The sequence below is a fragment of the Pleurodeles waltl genome, chromosome 11 (assembly GCF_031143425.1).
Source record: "Pleurodeles waltl isolate 20211129_DDA chromosome 11, aPleWal1.hap1.20221129, whole genome shotgun sequence".
In the NCBI taxonomy this organism is placed as follows: Eukaryota; Metazoa; Chordata; class Amphibia; order Caudata; family Salamandridae; genus Pleurodeles; species Pleurodeles waltl.
This window is the reverse complement of record NC_090450.1, coordinates 239,641,191-239,664,869: the sequence shown is the minus strand read 5'-3', so window position 1 is coordinate 239,664,869 and position 23,679 is coordinate 239,641,191. Positions and strand designations below refer to the sequence as shown.

At 41.3% G+C, this 23,679-nt stretch overlaps 1 protein-coding gene across 1 annotated transcript in view; it reads left to right on the top strand.

Moving 5' to 3' along the window:
• The window catches only part of AP1S3 (adaptor related protein complex 1 subunit sigma 3), a 163,512-nt gene that overhangs the window by 43,969 nt on the left and 95,864 nt on the right, over nucleotides 1-23,679 (top strand). The window contains exon 2 of the mRNA XM_069213481.1: nucleotides 12,224-12,402. Coding sequence (XP_069069582.1) covers nucleotides 12,224-12,402 — 179 coding nt within the window. The remainder of the gene's footprint in view (nucleotides 1-12,223; nucleotides 12,403-23,679) is intronic.

Sequence of the window (23,679 nt, the reverse complement as noted above, 5' to 3'; positions counted from 1 at the left end):
CGCAAGGACAAAATAAACATGAACACTTGTTGTCCGTGACCCCAAACAATGTTTTCTGGGTGTCATGGCAACTAAGAACACCACCTTCAAAGTAAGGAATGCCAGTTCAGTAGTTTTTAAGGGGTCAAATGGAAGACATTGAAGAGCTCTTAAATCTAAAGGTAAGTCTTATGGAGAAAAAGACATAAACCAAAGGATGAGATAAACAAAAACGTGTTGGTAGCCTAATATTCTTATCCTGAAGAAAACCATCCAAGAGTTTTTGAAAGCTGTAGTAGCTGTCCACTGAGCTCTTAAAGTGGTAATAGCTAATCCCTTCTGCAAATCATCATATAGAATGTGTAGGACCATGTTAACATTACGCTCAGCAGGAATGTTTGATTCAGAAGAACACCAAACTTTGATGTTTTTCCAATTTCTTGAATAAGCTGTGAGAGTTGAAGGACATTTGGATTGTTTGGTGGAAACTGTTAAATGACATGACATAACCTTGTTTAGCAGCCCAAATCTTCCAGCCTCCATGTTGATAGTGAAAGGGTCTGAAGAGAAAGAAACACCAGGAGTATAACTGGAGTTGAAACATGAGAATTTCCATGGTGGAGCAATAGACATGGGTAGCAGTAGAGGGAACCAAGATCTTTTTGGCCAGTATGGGACCACCACAGATACTTCAGTTGGTTTGCTTTGAATTTTCAAGAGTAGACAAGTAATTAAGGGAATAAGAGGAAGAATAGGAGGCTAATTATAAGATTGGGTGTCCCCCCCCCCCCCCATGCACCCCGTGATGGAAAATGAGAACAAAATCTCTTGAGAAAAGAGTTGCATGGGGAGGCAAATAGACCTATCTCTAGATTCCCAAATCTGAGATATATCTCCTGAAAGATAGATTTAGTGATGCCCATATCCTGGGATGTTGAAAACTTCCTGCTCAGAGAGTCTGCCAGTATATTCTCCTTCCCTTTGGTAAACTAGGCTTTTAGTGATAACTTAGGCCGGACAGAATCTATTATCTTCATTGCCACAATATTCAGAAACATCTGTTGACATATGCCTTTGCAATCTAGTTGTCTGTCCTGATCAAAGCATGTTGATGAGGAATACTTTCTATAATGATTCCTTCTTCAGCCACCAAAGCAGTAGTTGAGAGATGTGGTCACTGGAATATATCTTTGAAACTCCACTGATAATGTTTTCCAGCACTTAAGTAGGTGAATCAGCAAGGGTCTTAGAATGCTAGGAATGAGCATGGTGCAAGGGCTTAGAACTTTTAGCCAAGTTCTTGCTATAGCATGAGTTGAAGCCAGAAGTGAGGAAAAGATCTTTCTTAATCTCTCTGCTCTTTGTAGGGAAAGGAACACAGTACCAAATTTGTTCTGAATCGTTCTCTATATGTTTTGGTCTTGTGCAGATATTAGATGACACTTTGGGAGATTTATTAACAGTCTGTATTTCGATATGCAATCCTGCCTACACTTAATCCCTGGAGAGTTGACTCCCTCAAAGATGTTGCCAAGAGCCAGCTGTCTAGGTATGGAATCACGTGAAGACACTGGTGATGTAATGAAGAGATCAAATGTGACATTTTTGTAAACACTCTGGGCATATTTGATGCCTAAAGGCAAGAGCTGGAACTGATGGTGCTTTCCAAAGTTAGCAAATCATAGATAGTTCTGGTGAGATGTCTGTATAGGGATGTGGAAGGAAGCATCCATTAGGTCTAAGATTATCAAGAATGCTCCCGGATGAATTAGAGGAATGATCTTCTGTAGCGTCTCCATTTTTAAATGGATCTTCCTGATCCACTTGCTTAGGTAGCTCAGGTTGATAATCATGCTGAATCTTCCAGTCACCTTTGGCAGTAGGTATATTTTTGAGGTGATTCTCTTGTTCTGTTGGGACCTGGAAACTCGGGCTATAGCACCTTTCATGATGAGTGTATGAATTTCTTTCTTCGTGGCTGACTGTTAAAGAGGGTTTTACAGTGTTGGGCTATGAATGGTCTTTGTAGCTGGAGGAGAACTCTATCTTGTAACCTTTTTTACATTACCTCAGGAATCCAATAATTTGGGGTAGACTTCTCCCATTCCGGGAAGGAATGTTTTATTCTTCTCCTACTGGGCATCCTGGCTATTTGTGCCATAGTGAGGAGTGCTGAGCATTTTCCGGAGGTGACTTATTTTCCTTTTTGGTGGAAGTCGTGACTCCTTTGCTTCTCTCTTTTTGGATTATAGTTAGATTGTCCCCTTAAAGATTGTCTGAAAGAAGACTTGAACAGATTCTGGCCACATGAAATAGCAAAAGTCTGGGATTGACAAAAGGATGAGGAATGCTTCTTCTCATTTTTTTTCTAATTCCTGTCCAAACAACTTGTTTCCTGTAGACGGTAAACGTAGGGCTTTGTTTTGTTGCAGAGTCTGTATGCCAATTGCTCAAAAATGTTTCTTCTTGTTGCTCTGATAGCTCTCTCTAATAGAGCGGATTCTCTGGCTACATCGAAGGATAAATATATAAGAAATATTCAGCCTGTCTTTCCAAGCTATACAGTAGAAATGTGCATTCAGTTCCTTCTTCAATAGCTTTAAAGAACTATTTAAAGTCAGAAATTAAACTCTGACTTGTATATGCTTTGTCTATGTCTGCTCTCATGTCCAGATTAGATTCTGCATATGCTTTTTCAAGAGCAACCCCTCATGTCAGTGGAGTCCTTTAGCATGTTCTCCTCTGCAATTGGTGACTTCCCTACAAGACTTGCCAGCAAGGTGACAATAACACATGTTTTTATACTTAGGTTGAAATTGCCCTCAGTTGCTTAATGGCATGCTCGACATTTAGAATTTAAAAAACGAGACGTACGCACCTTTCCATCCTCGTTCTGTTGTGCTTTCAATGTGTTTTTTTGTGTAACGAATCAAACGTTTGTTCCACAAGTGAGTGAGTGTTTTCTAGAAGAAAGAAGATATTGAAGTACCTCTCTTGGCTGGTGAAAATGCCGAGTAATTTTGTGACCTTCGAACTGTTTCAGGGAAAACCAAGCCATGAGGTAATTGTCAGAATCTAATGCACGGGTATATTTCTACTAGATTCATTCTAGCCAAATAGTGTCCTAGTGCCCTTATAAGGCTTTATTTGTGAGGAGGTATACCACTCACCATTGGGTAGAACAACCCGTGGTGCTTGATCCCGAACATTTAGTAAAATGGTCTGAGCTTACTTGGCTTCTAACATCAGTCTTTTGTACTTTTTAAAGAGGAGGTCACATATCACCTAAACACAGGGGTGCGAGAATTGTTCTTGATGCCCTTGGGGTGAATAACTAAAATAGCTTTTCTTTGGGCTCTTGTTGGTTATGCTTCTTCTCTCAGCAGCCAGCACAGTCACAACTGTTTGCCGTTTCTTTGACTCTTTGCCTATTGCTGGGCCTGTCCTTTTTCAGTGTTTAAAGGTTAGAGGTGTTAACGCTATCTGGAAAGGCTACTGTGTTCAGCATAGTGAAAATGGATCCTTGCCCGTATAGAATCTAATTTGACATAGCATCAGACATGGCTTCTGATACTAGAGGAAGGTGGATGCACTGGACTGTCCAGTTCCTCTATTGCTACAAGATGGACATGCAGTATGGCACATGTGAGTCCTTGTTATGCAGTGAAGTTTAATTAAGGCCCTAGCCAGAGAATGACTATACGTTAACCTTCAGAGGGCTGGCACACGAGTTTACCCAGGTAGAGGGCAGCCAGTTCTGTAACAAACTATATAGTGTTTGCTTTACCATACTTAGCTTCTATAGAAATAATTCCATTAGGAGCAAAGAAAGAATGCTCGGAATATGCACAGGGAGCACGAGGTAGGCACATAGCTGCAAATGCAGACATAACACATTTGTATAATACAAATTAATTAAAAACAACTTGCATCTGTACTGCATATGAGCGGAGTTAAATATTCGTGATGTACCACCCATTACTGCCCCTGAAATCAGCAACCGAGGTGCTTGATGAATGCTACATATCTTTTATTTTACCAGCACAATTGTACCCCAGTTAAACGCTGCTGCTGTTTGAGGGTGTACAAATGGTTAAAAGGCTAGATTGTTCAACTAAACGTGGTTTTTGAATGGTGATCTGATTGAGTGCACCCAGAAGCACACAAAAGTCTTGCGGTTTAGATAGATGTATGCCAAAAATGCGAAACCTGTAAAGATGCAGAAATAAATGCATTAAACAATTAGAAAAATGTGAGGTGTGAATTTAAAGATTAGCACTTCATCATCTCGAAGTCGCAAAACATACTTGAAGAAGGAACGTGATGGCTAACATAAGTGAAGAGAATGGACCCTCTTTGAACTTTTAAGAGTTGGATTTTCAAAATAAGAATGCAGTAAAGACAGCTACTTTATGACTAGATTGAGATGGTCGGTATGTGTGTTACCAAGACCTGAGGGTAGGGGCTTTGCACTAGTGCAAAAAAAAAAAAAAAAGAGCTTGAATACCCCAGTTAAGGTACGCTGGCAGGGTAAGGATAACCAGCACATAGGCCAAGTAACATTTGGCTTGCTGGAGTGCTCCTTGTGCGCTTAACGTCCATTAACAAAGCTATTAGGCCTCAGCATGGACAGGTACTTCAGTTTTTTTTTTATTCCCTTATGTTGTGGGGCTAGCGCCACATAGCACAGAAGAAGGCAGGCTGCAAAGAGACAGGATATAAAGACTCAATTTGTACATGTCTGTTTTTGTATGAGTTAGCACATTAATGACAGATCTGTTGGCTTTATCACTGTGTTTAGGGTCTCCAGAGTTTACCTTTTTTGTCCCCATTATACCCTGAGAAGGGCGCAGGAAGATCAAGATTTAGATAGGATTGAAGAAATAATCTGAATTTAGACATGATCTAAACAATCCAATTTGTTTGGGTCAGATATTTATATGTGGTATTTCTTTATGAAAAATAGGTCCGGGTTGGAGAACTTATTGTGGGCAGAGAAGTTGCATTGTTGTCGTAGGTTGTTGTCCAATAGCAAAAACTTGAGCAATGTATTGATTTTCATCTTTTTCGCAACCGTGTTGAAATCTCTCAGGAAAATATCACAAGAGAATGTGAGTTGTTAAACTCTGTAATCGGAGAAATTATCAATAAAATAATGTTTGCTGCCAAAAGAGTGATAAAAAAATGTTGCACCTTTGTGGTGTAGGGTTCTCTTTGTAATCTCCATAATTAGGCAATGATAAAAGGCATTTATGGAGCCAATCAGTCTGGATTTAAGGAACTCTTTGAGGGTAGAAACGCATCGAGGTGGAGGACAGTGAATGCTATTGGTAAGAATAAAGGATGATCTTAACTAGACTGCCATGAATGCAAAGTCACAGTATTGAATGAGGTTAAATGTGAAAGTACTCTATATTCTGAATTCTGCCTCTCCTCAGACATTGTCTACACTTTTTTATTTTTATTGTGAGGCTGAATAGAATTATTCGGGACCTGAAAGTCCATACTTTTTATAAGGAAAAAAAAAACTATTTTCAGCTAACATTCAGAAATGTCTCTACAGTAGAAAGTAACAGGGAACGTAGTAACAGTGGCCTATGTGGAGCCGCAATGGAGGGCAAACTCGACAACAAATCTACACTAATACGTTGTACTACAATTATTGCACATAGTGATACGTGTTGTGCATGCTGCCTGATGTACGTTGAAGGAACCTGTTGAGATTAAAAAGCCTTGTTCGCTGGTTTACACAAGATAGAGAGCAGTTCTAGGACTCAATGACACATGGCCTGTGTGATTCCAACACAAACATCTGTGCAGGGAGCGCAACTATAATGGTGCAACGTTTTTATGCACTGTACTTATTGAGTAAAATAAGGTTTTGACCGTCTGCTAAATTTTCGCACCACAAATATACCAGAATTTAACAGCATTAACAACCAAAACACATATGTTATTCCCCCCAAAATTTTCGAATGGGCAACAATTATCGCTCCAAATAGTCAAACACCAAACCACATTGTCAGATTTTGTCGTCTGCAATAATTATTGCATCTGACAAGGTGAACTTGTGATCAGACCCTTTGTGTCTAATTCAATGGAAAGGAACTATGGTGCTGTTGATTTTCAAAAAAATTGATAACTTTTAAAATATTAGATGTGGGCTATTGAAAAGCTGCAAATATTAAAACAGCAGCGATGGGACTTTCATTTGAATATTGAAAATACAGGTCTCGGTCGGAAAATCGATTGAACCGCTGTTACACCTATGAATTCCAAATATGGAATGTTCACACCAATCCTTTTGCTGTATATTTAAACATATATCCAGAAACGTTAGTTGTTATTCAGTTGGTTGTGAAATTTTGTGCAACAATATTTCCCCTTGTGTTTGCAGCAAGCAAGTTTGGTGCAACTTCGTTTACCCATTCATGTACAATGTATTGCATTATAATATGGTATCTGATGTGTACATACTTCTCTGTTCCATTTTCTTTTGACTGACTTTTTGATGCAATACAATATCGGAATGTGCCAGATGAAAAACTGAGCTGTATTTCCCGCTAACATTGAGAGATAGTGGGTCCTCACTACGTTTTGAATACTTGCAGCACTGCCTAGAATATATGTTTTGAGTTTAAAAATGAAATATAACTAACTGATGATGGTTTCTAATAAAGCACATCCTTAGGGTAGTTAAAATGTATATATGTGCAGTGGACTAGACAGGAAGGTTGGATGAGATAAAGGCTACTTGAAGGGGTAATGGAGCTCTCGAGAGGACTTTAGGGTTGGTCTTTGGTGGCAATAGCCTTCTCTGCAGGGCCACCCAAATGCTTTGCCCACTCCCCTCCTGTTTTGCTGAAATTAGTTTTTGTTGGCTTTAGGATTGTACCACTGCTAAAGTGCTTGTGCTCACTCATTAAAACATGGTACAAATGGCCTACACCTGATTGGCACATTTAGTTTACCTATAGGTTCCTAGTAAAGTTGTACAACTTGTACCCAGGGCCTGTAAATTAAATGTTACTAGTGGGCCTGCAGCATTCATTGTGCCACCCGCTTAAGTAGCTCTTTAAAAATAGCTAATAGCTCAGGCCTGTTGTTGCTTCCTGTTCAGTGTTAAACTGTGAATTCAACTTGACAAAAGAATTCCTTTGCAAGGCCTAGGCCTTCTTTTAATACAAATGTGACCCCTAAGGCAGGCCCTAAATGGCCTGTGAGGCATGGTGCATTGTATTTAGAAAGTGGGTTGTACTTTTAGGTTTTACATGTCTGGTAGTGAAAAAGTCTTAAATTAATTTGTCACTACTGTGAGGCCTACCTCTCCCATAGGATAGCATTGAGTTACCATATTACATTTAATAAGTGATTAACTATTGTTTGGGAACAGGCAAAACTGTCATGATTGGTTTCTAAAGAAATGTAATTTAAAATCCTCTTTAATGGTAAAATCCGGTTTTGAGTCACAAATCTGATAATACCACCTTTATAAAGTTGCCATTTTAGTGTCTTAACCATGTTCCCTACCCCACTTACATTTCAAAAGAGCTGCCTCTGCTCACTCACAAAGAGCTTCACACTAGACTTTTGTCACCCCAGACCTATTTGAGCCTGGGCTGGGAGGAATGAAATACCAGAACCATCTGTGGAGGAAAACTGTAGACATTTCTTCCACTTCAAAGATGGCACCAGGTATCAAAATAGGACGCTCAGACCTGCTCTTTATTACACTCCTGGATCTGCATAAGACACTCAGAAGCTGCACTCCAGAGGACTGCCTGCTGCTTAGAGCCTGCATTGAACCCTCAGAGGACTGCCCTGCTGCAGAAGCTTGTTGCTTGAACCCAGGACTACCAGAGTGAATCCGAGGCCTAGTTGGCTTGCCGCCTGTTTTGAGCTACAGCAAAACAGAAAGGTCCAACACATTGAGCTCTGCACCTTAGCCCTGCCTGGAGTGATCCTACCCTCCAAGTGGTGCACATGCAGGTCCTGAATGCTTGGAAGTGTTGCTAAATGTGCCCAAACAGCCAAAAACCAAAACATGTGACAGAGAAAATTTTCAGCTAACCATTTCTCTGAACACTTAGAGGCGACACGGACCCACCTGCTTGCTGATCTGCCCCGGGTGCATTGCTGGTTTGCCTGACTTTATGGTAGCTTGTTGTAGGAAAGCACCCTTTTTGACATGGTTAGTGCACTGTTTCCCACCTAACCAGGTCCCCAGTGCCAGATCTATTTCCCCAAAATTGCACAGTTGTTTCGACAATTGGCAAGCTCTTTAGATACCACTGTAATCCCCTAGTAAGTGTTACCCCTGGTACCTAGGGCGTGGGTACTAAAAAAGATCTCTGAAGGCTGCAGCACCATTTGTGCCACCCTCAGGGACCGCTCACCAAACCCACACAGTGGTGATATAGCAGACTGCATGTGTAGCTGCAGGCTAAATTGAAAACGTGACCTATCACACACCCCTGTGTTTCCGGTCCCCTATCGCTGCATGTGCCAGGTGTAAGTCACCCCCTAAGGCTGGGTGCATCAAGGCATATGTCTGCATGAGCAGATATGCCGCTTCTATGTCTCTGTCGATTCTGAGACATAGTAAGTGAACAGGGAAGCCATTTTAAATGCATGTGCTGGACACTGGTCATTACAAGTTCCCCTAGCTACATGATAGCTTCTCTGAATCCTGGGATGTTTGGTATCGAACATCTCAGAATAATAAGCCCTCACTGACCCCAGTGATGGATATATTAATAAATGCACACAGAGGGCACCTTAGAGGTGTCCCCTGAAAACTTACTACTAACTACTAGTGTGTTGACTTACTGGTCCTGACCAGTTCAGGCACCACAGATGCATTTCTGGCCCCCAACGTGAGAGCCAGTGCACTTGAGGGCTTGAGACAAAAGCCTGCACTGGGCTAAGGTGTTATCACCTCACCCAGGCAGGATAGACATTCCGGGGGGGAAGCTTCTAAGTCCTTGCTGCCTTTGTAAAACGACCCAGGTCTCTCCAAATGGCGGAGATGACCATCGCCCCTGCCCTGACCCCACTTTTTGCAGCAGCACAGGTGGGAAAATTAGGCAAATTAGGAGGTGTGCCCACTTCATGCCACTCCCACCCCTAAAGTGGACGAGCTGAGGTGGACACCACTTTTCAAACTCCTCCATCTTGCTTCGAAGGAATCGGGCCTCTAGAATTAGGAAGTGGGCATAGAAGGGGTGTAGTCACCCCAACGAAGGGCAGGCCACTGGTTACCATCTGGCACTCCATGTTATGTCCCTAAATTGAGTAGTTAGTTAGCAACACTGAACCCTAGAACTCGGATCCTGATGACCTAAGAAGACATGGACAAAGAAGAGTTGCACCTCCATAAGATAAAAAGAAGAAGCAGCTGACTAAGCCGGACTTCCTACCTACTTCAAAGCACCCTGCCCAAGAAGTTGACTCGGCCTGCCTTCCATAAAAACCTAAGTCTCCCTTGAGCGGCGGACCTGCAGTGCAACAAAAATGTCAGGAAAGGAACCCTGCAGGAACCTCAAAGACCCGACACCTGAAGTGACTGCTGCACCCAACGTCCACGATCCGAGGAGAAGTCAGGCAACGGTGCCAACGTGGTTCCCCAGCTGTCCAGAGACCGAGTCCAGTGTGGTCTCACGCATCTTGGACTCACCCGAGACTCCTGCCCCCTCTGCACGCAGACCCCCTCTCCCACAGCCCAGTGGTGAGAGAAAACCTGATACCTCCTCTAGCAACCACTGCACCTGTCATCCCTACCCAGATCTGAGGTGAGTCTATGGTGCTAACGATGTAAGTACAACAAATGCTTAGAACTAACTGCTCACCCACACTACCACAGAATAGAACATCAGTTCTATCTACCTTTTGCCTCTGCAAAGTCAATTGAGGACCTCTTGGACCCTCTGCACAGTGTATTTCATTTTAGTGCACTATATAGAGAGCCAGCTTCCTACACTTGCGTTACGTTTTTCTCTGCAACACCAAATGATGTTCTGCGACTCCTCCCAGAAGTGTTATCTGGCATTATGAATCCCTCATCGGCCACCGCCTGCACCTTTGTCCCACAGGAGATTTTTGACTTCCAAAAAAGTGACTGTCTGAAAATAGAATTGTTACCACAACTCTGTCCAGCGGACTGCAGCAGTGATGTTGCCTCCTCCTCAGACACCGCCGACTGTCTTGCCCAGGTGAACTTTATCTTCTCAGGTATTTTTCTTCAAAAATTCTTCTTAGCAGGAAGGTACGGCGAGACCAGGCCAAATCCTTTTCATATTCATGAACTGCGCTCCCCTGCAGTTGGCCATAAGTTACCACTTTGGCTTGGTCTCTTCCAACTAGATGCTCATGGTTGGTGCTTTGATCTTTTGAGCTCTAGTTTTCACTGCAAACTTTACCATTCATAACTCCGGTTCCACTGATTGGGTTTTTGTTTTTTTAGTGTCAAATAATTTATTACATTTTACTCTATTTTTCTACGTTTGTGTGGGTTTTTACTTGTGTTGTGTTTTCACCTTATTACTGTTCGAGTGCTGGATAAATATTTTACTCATTGCCTCTCAGTTAAACAAGACTGCTTTTGTGGCAAACTACCAGAGGGTTAAGCACAGGTTTGTTTAGTCACTTTTGAGGTTCACTGTGACCGCGATTGTGGTTGTTTCTTGAGAAGGGTTTTCACACCTGCACTCATTAAAAAAAATCCAATATCTAACAGTTCTCAATAGGATTTAGTGTTTTTACTTGAATGAGTATGTTTCCCATTTATGGTCATGACTACTCTTGCGTATGCTGCCATTATCTACTTTCATTTCCAAAGGAATGAGTGGATAATAATAAGGAAATGGGGGAGAGAAGGCAAGATGCGGTAGGGATTTCATGGTCAGAGAGTGAGGCATGACATCCACTGTCTCTATTATTGATAGAAGCTTTTAGGGCCTGCAGGATATCAGAAATTTTGGAAATGAGATGGGGTTAAATAAAAATGATTGTATCACGACTTTCTTAATTTCATTCAGTGTTGTTCAGCTCACTTTTTTAGCTTTGTGGTACAAATAACAAAAAGCATAATGTATTTGTCCAAAACATCCTGCCTTTATGAAATGAAAATTACATCAGTTTTAATGGAGTCCAGTCTGAGAAAATGGTATTTGTTACTGATTAAGGGTGTCTTGTTAGTGGTCCAGGCTCAGTGTTAGTTGTCTTTCAATGTAAGATTTAATAGACTCTAGGAAGGTCCTAGATCCTGCAGTCTGCATTGAAGTTCTGTTTTTGGATTTTAGGCCTTAATAGGAAAAATCATGCAAGCTGCTAATCCTGCGATTCATTAAGGCATGATCGAGCTCCGTAGCCAAGATGTATCGCTCAGTACAATAAGATCATGTGATAGTAAGATCTCACATTAGATGTAAAACGTGTGCATCATTATGACCTCATATTTGGGTACCATCCCTTTGAGGGTCAATCTCATCTTTGGCGCAGCATGAGTAAGAGTGTGAAAAATCTCTAAAGCCACAAATACATGTAAATGTACAAAATCGCACATGATCCAACATTGGCAGGAGTGTGGAAACCCCATTACAGGCACAAGTGCTCCTCCAAAGCACTACTTGGATGTTAAGTTTCTCCATCTACATACTGCAGTGGGAAGCACTATTTTGACATTCTGACTAACACACCCAATAGCCATTGTCTACTGGTAAGACTGAAATATTGCTCTGGACTGAATCTAAATGTGAATGCCACTTTCTTCAAGCAGTGGCTGAATGTGTCTGAACCAGCAGATCAGTGTTCAAAGCAGGCAGACATTTTGATGCACAAAGTGCGCTCTCTATGGCTCAAAATATGCCATTATGGTGTATTTTCCACCAATAAGCTTGGGCAGGAAAGGGGGCATTGCTGGGCAGGAAAGGTTGTGCCTTGCAAGCTAAGGTGAAAATCTACCTGATGTCTCTATTAATAATTGTCTCACCACTACACCCATGGGTTTTGGTAGTTCAGTACTGTACTAAATGTATATTTGAGCATAGCATTAATAAAGAAACATTGATACCCAGTTTATTTATCTCAGTGGGAGACGGTTACACCAGGCTCTTGTTATTCCATCAGTTTTCATATCAAACATATAGTATAAAAAGAAATTCTGTTTATCTAACACTAAAATGCACTTTCCTGTCTAATAAAATGTCAAGCTGCTGCTAACCACTTTTCTGTCTTTGTCTTTCAGATGCATTTCATTCTTCTGTTCAGCCGGCAAGGGAACTTAAGATTGCAGAAGTGGTACATCACAATGCCAGAAAAAGAGAGGAAAAAGATCACGCGAGAAGTTATACAGATTATTCTCGCCCGCAACCCAAAGACCAGCAGTTTCATTGAGTGGAAAGATCTGAAGCTTGTTTACAAAAGGTGTGAGTCATTTTGTAAAAAGTGCAATGACAGACTGCTTAAACAAGCAACGTGCCTGGTCAACTTCTAGTCGAAATCCAGTAACTGGGGGTTCTGAGGGAGAAAAAGAAAAGTTGTCATTCCAAATTGTGAGGCCATTCATATATTCACTGATTAATACATATTTTCTGTTTATTTCTCACTTAGGAACAGTAAGGTTCACATGCTAAGTTGTTAATTTGTCCTTTTTAGGTCACGCATTCGAGACCTCATGTATATACATTAGTATATACTTCTATACTTCTTTGTGGGGTCTCTGGATTTTCACTGGTTTGTTTCAGTGTACTTAAAAAATCCTTGCTTGCTAGTGGTCAATCCTTGCTCTCTGTCCCTCCTTTTCCACAGTTGTACACTCCCCTGGAGCATGGCCCTAGTATGTGTACCCTTCCAGCATGTGCTCAGGGATTACTTTTTTCTTAGGCTAATAGAATTTGACCAGAGCACTGGATGTTTCAACAGCTCTAGTCGGTTTCTGTTAACAGGGCTCTAGTCTATTACTTATTTTCATCTGCAGTCATGTCTGACTTTGTTTATTCCATTCTCTCCCTCACGCATTTTTTTAAAACTTAGATGTTGCAATTATTCATTTTTAAATGCAATGTTGATTTTTTTTTTTAAATTTTTTTTTTTTTATTGCTTTTTAAACATTGATGTTTTTGTGTGTTTCAGTAACTTGCTTTTTGGGTAAATATTAACATTTATCGACTTTGTATTAGGATGAAAGATACATTGTATTTAAAGGTTTGTTTATATGGTATTCAATGTTAGTTATTGGCATTAGGTCAGCTGCGTGGTGATTTAACTTTATTTATTTATTGCAAAACTGCTTACAAAGCTAAGCAAAACAGCACATGCCATAAAATAAAGTTCATTTTTAGTCACACAACAAAGCATATAAATTATTTAATTTTGAATGCAACGTGGAAGTTTATAAAGCAAATGCTTTCTTTTGAAATAATCTCTTTATTATGTAGCGCGCTAGAATATGTTTTCTTCTTAACAATTTGAAAGATTGGGAAGTGTTGTTGTGTCTTTGCGTGAAGCTTAGCATCCTGCATTCAGCCATATCACTCACTGCCTTTCTCAAATAAACATTCACAGATGCTGGTTGTAACTTGGATACAAATCTTTACTGCTTGCTGTTACTTTAACACATTGACAGACTTTAACTGTTTCACACCACTCCATATGTAGATGCAGGGCTGCTTTAGTGCTGGTGTAGCATTGTCCGTCAGTGTTTTTTGGTGCCCCACCCCCACCCCATGACTAACTGCTTAGAATGCCTTACTAACACTTGCCAAATGAGCCCCTCGTTTTTCTTTAGCTCCAATATCACATAAATGTATTTGTTTTAAAGCACTTGTAAAATATGGCTTTATTAATCAGGTCAGTTATTTACATAAAATATCGTTCTGTTCTTTGCAGAAGGCACGTTAACTCTCTATGCTGCTGTATGGTGTGCTATGGCGGCTTAGTAATAAACTCCAATTTTTTCCTTGGCAGGAATATTAATCACAAGACATAGCTTGATATTTTAATTGTTTCCTGATGGCTGGACGCTAACGGAGCTTTTCAACAGGTGCTTTAAAATTGCATGTTTTGTAAGTTATTGCTAAACACAGCGCCTTCTTGAGGTCAGCGCCCCCAAATTGAGGCTCACCACCCAGTGCGGCCGCACCACTTGCACCACTACAAAGCCGGCTGTGCGTAGATGAATTATTCACTTTTAAATGCAATGTTGATTTTTTTTTTAATTACTTTTTAAACATATATATTATTTATATATATATATATATATATATATATATAGTAGAGACCCCAAACTAGAAATATAAAACAAAACAAAAAATATCAGCAACATTTTCTATTTCAACTGCAGATAAAGGCAGAAGATAAATATAAATGTTTTAGTTATATACAGGGCCTCTAGATTTTTATGGCAAAAAGGACCTCAGTGTGCAGCAGAGTTGACCAATTTATATGCCAAAAAAAGTCCACTTAGGCATTTACAACACCAATAGCTCTAACTCAAAACAATGGGAGACCTTTTGCATTGCAAATGCTTGTTATTCTTTGTAGGTCTCGGTTAGAACCAGCTGTAGCTCTCTGTAGCACATCTATTGTTAACAGTACACATCATATATTTAGAATGGGCTTAGGGTCTGCCCCTTTCTCATGATTAGATGGCTTTGTTGTCCCTCTGTGTTGTATGCTCTTGGTCTGACAGTGTTCCAGTGGTTTATTGAAATATTTCTTAAGTACATTGTTTATTTTTCACTTTTAGCTGATACCAACCACATATTTTGTAACCCCATTTGGGATATCACTGATACTTTAAGCAGAATTTGCTGGTTTCAAGCAAAATAAAAACTTTAATTGATACAGTTGTATTTGTATAAATTTTATTATGGTTAGATTATGTTAAATGAGTGAATTAAAATGTAGTGAAACTCTGGATCGTTGTTCCTGCCACATAGGTTTAAAAGACTATTTAAAGCTTTACATAATATATGGCAAGCTTGTCATAGCAGCTGACAGAGTGCCAAGCTAGCAGATGTAGACTGTATGTGTAAGCCCCTCTCCTGCTGGAGCGTAATTGAAGCAGATAGCAGACCACAGAGTTCCAAGCTACCGCATGTAGACTTTGGGTCTGATTTAGAGTTTGGCGGAGAGGATATTCCATCACAAACATGACGGTTATCCACATCCGCCCTATTACAAGTTCCATAGGCTATAATGGAATTGTGATATGGAGGACGGGATAGCTGTCTTGTTTGTGATGGAGTAACCCACTCCGTCAAACTCTAAATCACGCCCTTTATATCTAAACCCTCCCCTTGCTAAAGTGTAATTGAGGTGAATACTTTAAAAAAATTGACAGATCTCTAAGACCCACTGAAACAGCAGATCTTCCCCCTTGCCAGACCTCACCATGGCCATGTTCTAAGCAAACAAATGACTATACAACTTGAATGCCAACAGCTGTAAGGTCGCAGTTCTTTGAAGTGTACAAGAAGAACTGGAGGTGTTTGGATCAGAATTGTTTTATCCCCTTAGTCAAGGCAAATTAACTAGAGAAAGTGAAGATACAAGACTAATTCCTTTATATTTTTCAGTGCAGAGAGAGGCTGCATGCAGCTTCCCTCACATTCGCTTGTACTACAGCTTTTTATTTGAATTTGTGATAAATGCATCATCTCTTCTAAGTAGACATGCAAATATCGTTTTTCACAGGTTTTTGCTTCCAAAACCTCTATTGTACTGTTGATTTATTGGAGCCATTCTAATTTATTTAGTATCTTGGCTGAAAAAAACCCATGCAACCCAAGATCCAGCATCACCTGCAAATGGTGATTGAGGTCTTCACACACCAGTAGATAGGAGTACCCACCAGAGTATGAGGGAGTTGGGATTGTAACAAAATTGACTAAATGAAATGGCCCCTACATTGATTTTTGCCCTTTGCTAAGACCTCTGCCCAGTAGTTTTTATTTTCCTATTTCATGTTACTTTTGCAGTCTTAATGGGGTTTTAGCTATAGTAGCCAGTCAGTCTTCGACTGGTGCTTCTGCCATCTATACTCCACGCTATGATTAATGTACCTCATGATTTTCAACCTCAAATTAAACCAGGCAGTGGGGTTCTGCATTAATCATAAATTTACACATTTTTACCATGAACATTAATTATGGTCATTTAGTTTCACAAGTTTAATTTTAGAGGATGACTCAAGAACGAACAATAGATACAAAGTACAGGTCTGGTGCTATGAGGTGGAGGTATTAATTTTGTGAGATCACTTTAGGTGTATATTCTGGGAGCATCTTGAGGCACAATTGTTAATGCAGTGTAAAAAGTCAGTTCTATTGTGATCTGACCGGGTTATGGGAAGAATCTTTAATATCATTAGCAATACTTTTTGTCAAATCTGTATCATGACAGACCCTTTATCTCTGTGGGAGCTCTTATCTTCTTCAAGGTAGTCTAAGGCAGTGCTGTATCATATCAAAGTGGATCTCTATCCATGGGTTGAAGCCACCAAAGACAATTCTTATGATGTTTTAATGACAAGACCCACACTAAGTTAATAATCTTATTAATAAATTCAATGTTTTTCAATTGGAGGTGGTAACAGATCAGTCTAGTCTAATGAAGAGTAAAGAGCCACACCTGGTAAAATTAACAGGTAGGGCATGGGTATATTGACCAGGTGGATTTTGAAGAAGGTGGGATCTCCTCCCCACCCACCTTTGCCTATTTTGCTGTCAAAAGTAACAACAACGTCAAGCTACACTAGTCCAGTGCTTGCCGCACTTGTAATAATCTAAACAAGTGTGATTGGTGAAGCCTCAACTCTTTGGAAAAAATTTGAAGGATTTTGAGCGAATGGGCTTCCAAGCAGACTGAAATGTACCTACCCAACTTGCCTTTGGCCACCTTTGCAAAAGTCAGTGTTAAAGTTTTATGCTAGAGGATTGCAATACCCATAAGCCTTTGGTGAACTTTGCCTTTTACACTTGGTTAAACCTGACTCTCCTCAAGAAAGGTGAGTGTCCTGTAGCATAAGTATTTCAGGGACATGGCACCTGACAAACTGTCATAGGGCCCCTCACTTGACCCTATCGTTGAGACAGCTGACATTCAAGGAAATAACTATATAGCCTGGTTTCAAATTGCCACCTAATCTCGGGAACATATGTCCACAAATCAGGAGTTAAACTCTCCCTCCTCTTACTATTGCAGAAGGTGACCTCTGGCCAGTACTAAGCATAGTACGATGACATGTTCACTTACATGACGAGGTGGGATAACTGAGTACAACATAAATCAAACCTTAATAACCTGAGTCCCCCAACCTTCCAACTCCCTCTCACACCACAGTACAGCCTAAGAAGCATCTATTTCCCATAGAACAATATACTATGTCACAAACTAAAAACCTAGGGGTGGAGGGGACGTGTCTTCTCGGACTGCGCTGGTCTATTGCCTACTAACTCGCCCAAAATCTTGACTTTGTCGAGTGAGTGTTGTTGATGCACAGTTCATTATGAATAAACACCTGCGGCTAGCACCTAGACCAGGAAAGTATGTCCCTCATCCAAGCAGCTGTAGCAGAGACAGAGGAGAAAGGAAAAAGAACAATCACCGTCTGTGTACCCCGAGTTCTCCAAGGGGCCAGCACCCTCCTCCAGCAACCCTGAAGATCAAAAAGGTAGCAGCCCCCAACCCCCAGCCATGATCATTAACAAAACCCAGTGTTCTGGTGTCATGGATCAACCTTACGCTCAGATCCGTATCTGTTTTTTTTTAGACCCCTTTCTTTTGGATAGCCTTTTTTCTTCACTCCATGTAAGTGGTGCTGCTGCTGTAAGAACCCACTAGCTTGTCAAAGATTCCTGATGTGTTTCCACCAGTGTCACTGATCACTTCTCTTCTATAGTTTAAATCTGGGAGCTGTTGCTTTGTCTCATGCAACAGTTCAGGGCCAAATCCCTGTTAACTTAACCCAACTGCAGGCCATCTTTGGAATGCCAAAAAGAGGACCGTTCAGTGAAACTTAACCTAAAGCTTCATCTGTAACATCCAGATGTAATCCAATTGCACACACTATATAATCTATTTGATTGCCAGAACGTTTTGTCTTTGTTGCTGGACCACATGGGTATAGCCCGGAAGCAGCACTACTTTGTTCAAATCAAATGTCACATTGCCTGTCTATCTAGCTGCTCCTTGGATTGTGTCTCTGTCCATGTAGTTAAGATACCATGCAATAATGGGAAGAACCAAGGCCACATGAGGATGTTTAGGCATTGGGGCACGATGAGCTCTTTCAAAAACAAACAGCAGTCGGATCTGCCCCGGAGGTATCCATGATTTTAGCTAGTTAGGGAGAATGTATACAAGATTTGACCCTTATACCCTTTCCAGAGACCCCATCATCCTCAAGTTGTTCTTTTCAGACCTTCCTCTGGTATTCTCCACCCTTTCTTCAAAATATCTCACAGTATTCAATAGGCAGCCATGTCATCCAGGTTGTGTAGTGTGTCCTTTGCTCCAAATGGCCTTGTCAATTCTTCCCTCAAGCAATGTTTCATGACTTGTAAAATAACCTTTGTGATGGTGCTCATTGAATCAGTTTCAGTTCCTGCCACCACCCTAGAGGGGCCAGTGCTGCCCACCTTGAGCAACCAAGCTGTATTTATACATCTTAATTTGCTATGAGGCTGGCTAATCTTGTCCTTGACCATGTTTGGGAAGACCCCACATGGGTTAGAAGGGTTGGTCTTAATTGGGCAGCATCCACTGATGGACTTGTCCACCACTACTGGGACAGTAAAGTCTATATGGGTCATGGAGATATTCCACTGGATGTGCAAAGCCTTCCTGGGATTGGCCACTTCTACACCCCCATCAGGCACGGGTCAACAGAGCTACCCCATCAGCACCACAGGTCTCAGGCCTCCTCCAGCAGTTGTTAGCTGCCACCCCTGTTGGGTGTCTGGGCTATCTACTACATCCCACAGACAGATGAGGCCTTTGGTATCTGCCCACAGGTGGTAACCCTTCACTGCAGGGGCCCGGTCATGGTCATAGTCTTGTTCCTTACTCTGGGTTGCCCAAGACCCCCACCAATGTTCCCTGACTAACCAGATCAGGATGCAGGGCCCATCCTCCTCTATCCCTAGAGCCTCCTGTTAAATGGTGGGGACATGTTGGGCAACCCACTCGATTAAAGCTCAATTGAGTCCATGGGAGGAGAGTCTCCAGCCTTTTGCCATTCTAGGACCACCAACAACATTTGCTAGCTACTGGGAAAGGGAGCCCTACTCATTCATGCCAAGGGTTCACCATCTGGGCCACCAAGTCACCTAGCCCCCTTAGGACCCGCAGGTGTTTCACATCTATAAACCTCCTTCATCGTAGCCTTCTCAATGTCTTTGGTGCACTCCCATCAACTTCATTCTGGATGCCAGCTTCATAAGCATATCCTTCCCTGCTCTCTCAAATCCTCTATGTAAAGGGCCTCAATGCCACTCAATACTTCTGCCAAGGTTGCGGTCCAACGGGTCTCCAAGAGTGACTGCATTGTTCTTCCTTTCCCACAGACACTGAAGGCTATCTACACCCCAGTTGAGTGTACCATTGTGACAAGGCTCATCGCAGCACCCACTATCGCCTTCTCTGCCATCAGTGCATCAGGGGGCCGCAATCTTTAGTTCATTTCAGTGATTGTCTTCGGCATGGGTGGGCTACTTCCATCATCTGCACAGCACTGCACAAGTCACTTTCTCACTTCCTCCTGGGAGTTGGGCCACAGTCAAGAGGCCTGCAACCTGCCCTGTGTCCAGGCCCAAGCCATAGTCTTAGAAACACACATCCTTTCCTGGCCAGAGAGTGTGTGACCAGAGCACCACAGCCCCACAGCTGCAGGCATGAGAAAAATATTGCTCAGTGCTTCAGTCTACTATAGAATGTTAAGTTTGTTTGGTCTTCAGCAGGAATTGAATCAATTTGCATCTTTCATGTGGGCTTGCCTGCCTCGAGCCCTGATTTTTAATTTGTTAAATAAAACTGTCTTTATTGTTTGTTTTAAATCTCTCACTGACATTCTGATCTGTCTTTGTGTGAACCAGCATTATGTTTTCCTAAATCACCCTAATCACTTCTGTCTCTCCTTTATTTTCTGCTTAAACATGAATTAGTCATTGACATTTTATTGGTGATTAGGTTTTTCTTATTTTCCTATTTAAATATATTGATAGTATTAAATATGAAGCAAACCAAGTGTATAAAAATTGTTGTTGCTGTGATTCTTTGTAGTAGATCTATGGTGAAAAATGAGGCGAACTTGTGAATAGACCTGCTCAGATTGACATTGGGTGTTGGACATCATAGAAAAAGTTACTTTCACACTTAATTTCTATAATTAATTGCTTAAGATCCAGGAATGTCTCAAGGCTTTGTCAAGCAGAAGCTCCACAAAGCCAGAGCTAATGAGTCAGATTTCTGATGAACAGAGGGGATTAGAAAGCAAAACCTTAAAGAAGATGAGACACCGCCATTGTCTTATATTGAAGAGAGATCACCAGATGTGTTTGCGGGCTTCCTGTTGTCAGTTCTGCTTCTGCTTGTTTTACAGAGCCAGGTTGTCTTCAGCTCGTGCCTGTCACAGGCCGAGGCCGAACATAGGGTCACTACCTTGGCTCCAGCTTATAGGAGCTAATGAAAAAGTGGATCTGTAAGTATAAAGAGCCCTGATGCACCATCTTTGACTGATGCAGTCTCCTCTAGTCCAAACCTTAGTCCATTTGAGAGCAGCTGAGCTGGAATATCCAGTGGGAGTTTTGAGGATATTTAATTCTGTATACCCACATCCTGAAATATGAGGATCTCCCACTTTTAAACAATCTTTAGACTAGCCTGTACACTCATTTAGTGTTGAGTGGCAGTAAGTGTGTGCAATGTCTTTCTTCTTCATTATCTGTGTTTGAACAGATGTTGAGGAGTCAGAATTACAGTTTGAGATCTAACTCTGCAAGTTGGTATTGTGCCTCTATCTTCCCAACCACTGCAGTTTCATCACCTGTGCTTATTTTCATTTTTAGCGCCTACAAACTGGCAGGCAAGACACCAAAAGCATGTATTTAAAAAAGAAAAAGGTAAAGCATTTCTATGTCTTTGGGACATCAATCCTAAAATGGACTACACAGCATATTTCAGTGCTGAGAGTTGCCTCAAGTATCAACAATAGTTTTTTGGGAGTTACTGCAGCTCACACTTTACACTTCACTTGAAATCACTCGTGGCTTATGGTTGTTTCACTGATTTTTCACTTCTTCCTCTCTGCTGAACTGAGCACAGGGCTACTCAGAGTCAGACTTACAGGGTGGAACCAGCCACAAATGTTAGTGCTACTAATTTCTTGCTAGGTCCTACATGGACAATAGCCTTGATTGTCCTTCCTGGTGATCAGCCTGAAATTATTTCAAGGATAGTTTCACTGGAGGTCTATTAACCGGTTAGGTGTGGGCGTCGGCCACTGACAGATGCCCACACTACCTCCCTGGTGTGGGTCACGACCAGTGGCCGACACCAGGGAGGGGCTTAAAAAATCCTCGGGTGCGATCCACTCGAGGATTTTTTTTTTTTTTTAGACTCCCAGGAGACACGGAAGACCTTTGGTGTCTCCCCCCACCCGCCCCTTTGTGACATCAGCACACCGCAAGGCGTGCTGACGTCACAGTGTTGTTTTCTGCATAGGAGCAGGAAGCAGCCCCAAACGGCCTTCCCGACGTTCAGGAAGGCCTCGTATTAAAGGGGAGGCTGTCCCCTTTCACACGAGGCCTTTCTGAACGTGTTTCCTGGCCCTCGATCGCAGCACAGCTGTGGTCGAGGGCCAGGAAACACCACTAGACACCAGGGATTTCACTTGGGAGGGGTCGGCCCCCTCGGAAAATGGGCCACCCCCTCCCCCCCGAGGGCATATTTTTTTACTTGGAGGTAGGTGTCGCCTGGGGGGGCGCGATCACGGTCGATCACACACCCCCGGGGCTAAATTTAAAAAAAATTAAATAAAGAAATTAACAGGGGGTCACCCGTGACCCCCTGTGGGGGCAATACTTTTTTCTTTTTTTAGCAGTTGTAGAGTTTCCCTGGGGGCTATTTTGGCCCCCAAGAAACCATACAGCTACTAAAAATATATATATATATCTACATGGATATATCTATAGAGATCTCTCTCTCTATATATAGATAGATAGATAGATAGATAGATATATGCAGCTATATTTATATCAATTTTGTCAATGCATGTGTGGTTTCCCTGGAGGCTGCGATCGGCCCCCATGAAAACCAGACCCACATATAAAAGTGATCTCTCTGTCTCTCTCTCTCTCTCTCTCTCTCTCTCTCTCTATATATATATATATATATATATATATATATATATATATATATATATATGGACCTAAATTTACAATTTTCACACAAAATACACAAACAGGTGATGGAATTTTTAGACATAGAGGTCTGTGTAAAAGAAGGCACATTACATACAAAACTGTTCAGAAAAAGCACATCAGGGAACAGCATTCTACACGCCACGAGTCACCGCCCTCCGAATGTAAAATGGAGCATACCCTATGGGGAATTATTAAGAGCTAAGAGAAATTGCAGTACCCCACAAAGTTTTGAGAGAGAACGATAAACAATGACACAGAGATTCAGATCTAGGGGGTATCCGTACAGAACAGTAAAGAAGGCATGCCAAAAGACAGCAGAAGTTCAAAGGGCGGAACTATTGATTCCCAAAAAGAGAGGAGAAGGCACTAATACCCCGAGATTTGTGACAGTTTTTAATGCATATTCTTCAGAAGTTAAAAAGATCCTCATAAAATATTGGCATCTTATCAAGGCTGACAGAATAATTGGGCAGCTAGTTAGCCGTACACCTTTGATAACTTACAAAAGAAGTAGTTCTTTAAGGGACATTTTGGTACATAGTTACACAAGGAAGAATAAAGAAACTTTCTTAGATAAATATCAAGGCTTCTATAAATGTGCCAAGTGCAAAGCATGCAGATACAGTTCAAATCGGAAGCAATATGAGTTACCCACGGGCAGTCGAGCGAATATTAAAAAGTATATTAATTGTAACTCAGATTTTGCTATCTATGTAATAGAATGCCCATGTGGATTACAATATGTCGGCACCACAATTTTTCCTCTGAAAAAACGTTTTCTTCAGCACTGGAGAGCGATATCAAACAAGGATGCTGCGTATCCAGTAGCACGACATTGCAATCTTGAGCATGAGGGGAAAGTTGAGAAGATGAAAAATCTTTTGGCATAGAAAGGGTCCATGCCACTCCGAGAGGAGGGGATAGAGAAAAACTATTAAGGAGATTGGAGTCTGAATATATTATTCAGCTAAATAGCCGTTATCCTTGGGGATTGAACAAGGACGAGGAACTTTCCGTTCATATTGGCTAATATGATGATGTTAAGGCAGGTTCCTATTATAACAATGTTAGGTCAGGTTACCTCTTCTATTTTGTTGAAAGGCCTATACAAATATTATTTTGATGATTTATTGTGTTACAATAGTGGCTCATCCAATTAGTGGTATTATTTTTGGTTACACATGAGTATTATACTATAATGGGAAGAGTATATAAAATGGACATTTAAAAAGATAATATTAAAATGTAGATTCCTATGTACATATATAAATATATA